General features: G+C 40.2%; 1 protein-coding gene across 1 annotated transcript; it reads left to right on the top strand.

The window, feature by feature from the left end:
• Positions 1–222: 222 nt before the first annotated feature.
• On the top strand, positions 223–2,056 carry LOC141631286 (uncharacterized). The gene is made up of 2 exons (XM_074443978.1): positions 223–282; positions 530–2,056. The coding sequence occupies exons 1-2, from the start codon at positions 223–225 to the stop codon at positions 2,054–2,056; spliced, it is 1,587 nt and encodes a 528-aa protein (XP_074300079.1).
• Positions 2,057–2,689: the final 633 nt, after the last annotated feature.

The raw sequence follows: 2,689 nt of genomic DNA, 5'->3' as shown, positions 1-2,689 counted from the left end.
ACACAATAATGATCAGGTGGTTGCAGAGATAATCAAAACTCCAGCGCACAGGCCAGGATTGAGTAATGATGGTTCTCTGTCTCCTGTTAAAAATAGACAAGGGATCTCAATAGCAAGCAGAGTCAATTCAGGTTCTCCTACATATATGGAGGCTCTGAGTGGTTCCAAAACCCCTAAACAAGGTATTGGTGTAAATGGTAATGGTTCCCTTTCCCCTAACCCATGATAAAGATAGGGTTTTGGAATGTGAGGGCGATGAATAAGTTGGACAAGCAAAGAAAGGTACATAATTTTTTGAGTTCAAATAATGTTGGTCTTTTTGGTTTATTAGAGACAAAAATAAAACCTAATAATGTAAATAAAGCAGTTTCTACTGTTTTTAATGATTGGAGTGTTACAACTAACTCAGCCTATCATGTTGGAGGAAGAATATGGGTGGTCTGGAAGCCTCAGTACTTTGATATTATTTTTCTACAATATGATGCTCAGTTTATACACATGGAAGTTGAGGATGTAAATTCTACTCAAGTTCTATTATACTATTGTCTATGCCTTCAATGGGATTACTGAAAGGGAACCCTTATGGGCTAACATAAAGAGGTTCAGGCCTCCTTCTACTATTCCTTGGGTTTTAGGGGGCGATTTTAATTGTGTTCTACTGGCTGAAGAGAGATTGGGTGGTAGCTTTAATCTGGCAGAAGCTGAACCTTTTCAGCAGTGTCTGGAGGATTGTGAAGTCATGGATCTCCAAGCCTCTGGTTCATTCTATACTTGGAATAATAAACAACCACCAGAGACAAGAGTCTACAGTAGGCTGGATAGGGCCTTGGTTAATCAAGGTTGGACTGATCACTTTCCAGATATGTATGCAAATTTCCTTCCAGAAGGCCATTTTGATCACTCCCCTTGTGTGATAGGGCAGATTAACAGAGATCATCATAGGAATAGGCCGTTCAAGTATTTCAATATGTGGAGTATGTCTCCAGATTTTCAAGCTTGTGTGGACAATATTTGGAAACAGAACCTAGCTGGTACCAGAATGTATAGGGTTACTCAAAAACTTAGGCTACTAAAACCTGAACTGAAAAGGATCAATAGCACTTGTTATTCTGACATTGAGAACCAGGCTATGTTAGCTGCAACTAAATTGTATCAGGCTCAACAACATCTCATCCAGCAGCCAGGGGATAGGGAGTTAATGGCTCAGGAATATGCAGCACATCAGGAATCACTTCACTTGCAGCAAGCTAAGTATGAGTACCTCAAGCAGAAAGCAAAAGCTCATTGGGTGACTGAAGGAGATATAAATTCCTCTTATTTTCATGGAGTGATAAAGGCAAGGAGAAATAAGAATTTTATCCAGCAAATAAGAGATTGCAATGGGGTTCTGCATAGTGATGAGGGTGGGATTCAACAGGCGTTTTTGGATTACTACCAGGTTCTCCTAGGCTCAAGTTCTCCCACTGTCAGAGTGAAGGACAGTATTGTTCAGAGGGGTAATAAGTGTACTGAGTCCCATAAACAGATTCTTCTAGCCCCTGTGAATTCTGATGAGATTAAGAATATTATTTTCAGCATTCCAAATGACAAAGCGCCTGGACCGGATGGATATTCTAGCAAGTTCTATAAGGACTCATGGGAGACTATTGGAGTGGAGGTAACAGCAGCTGTTCAGGATTTTTTTGCCTCAGGTTGCATTCTAAAACAGATTAATACTACTTTGGTCACCCTCATTCCCAAAGTGGAGAGACCTGAGACTGTCCTCCAATTTAGACCTATAGCATGTTGTAATGTAATATACAAATGCATCTCTAAGGTTATATGCAATAGACTGGCTACCATCCTACCTGAATTGGTGTCTCAAAATCAAGGGGGTTTTATTCAGGGGAAAAGTATAATTGATAACATTTTGATCTGTCAAGACCTGATAAGACTTTATGAAAGGAAGGCTAGCTCCCCCAGATGTTTGTTTAAAATGGATCTTCAGAAGGCATATGACACAGTGGAATGGAAATTTTTAAGGCAGATACTTACAGCTATGGATTTCCCATCTTAGTTCATTATCTGGATTATGCAATGTGTATCGACAGCCAGCTATTCTTTGAGTCTAAATGGGAACATGTTTGGTTTTTTTAAGGGGCAGAGGGGTCTGAGGCAGGGGGACCCACTATCCCCCTTACTATTCACTTTATGCATGGACTACTTGTCTAGGCTCCTAAATTTTTCTACTGATAGCCCTGACTTTCATTTTCACCCTCTTTGCAAGTCAATGAAATTGACTCACTTAATGTTTGCTGATGATTTACTACTGTTCAGCAAGGGGGATGCTCAATCTATGATGACTCTGCTAAGGACTTTCTCTACTTTCTCCAAAACATCAGGTCTCAAAATGAGCAAAGGAAAGTCTAATGCCTATTTCAATGGGGTGCCATTAGGACTTAAGAAGGATATATTGCAAATATCTGGGATGGTGGAAGGTAGTCTACCCTTCAGATACCTAGGGGTCCCTATTAAACCTACCAGATTAAGCGCAAATGATTGCAAACCTATCATTGACAAAGTGGTTGACAGAATAAGGGGCTTGGGAGCAAGGAAATTGTCCTATGCAGGGAGATTAGTTTTGGTGAAGGCTGTCCTAAAAAATCTTCATAATTATTGGGCTAGTATGTTCATTCTACCCAGTGGAGTC

The sequence above is a fragment of the Silene latifolia genome, chromosome Y, assembly GCF_048544455.1.
Source record: "Silene latifolia isolate original U9 population chromosome Y, ASM4854445v1, whole genome shotgun sequence".
Classification (NCBI taxonomy): Eukaryota; Viridiplantae; Streptophyta; class Magnoliopsida; order Caryophyllales; family Caryophyllaceae; genus Silene; species Silene latifolia.
This window is presented reverse-complemented; position numbering and strand designations above follow the sequence as displayed.

What these genes read in the sequence shown, in the direction of transcription:
- LOC141631286 (XM_074443978.1), top strand. Translation starts at nt 223, where the DNA reads ATGATAAAGATAGGGTTTTGGAATGTGAGGGCGATGAATAAGTTGGAC. An exon ending in AGTTGGACAAGCAAAGAAAG is followed by an intron (nt 283 to 529) that starts GTACATAATTTT and finishes ATTCTACTCAAG; the next exon opens with TTCTATTATACTATTGTCTA.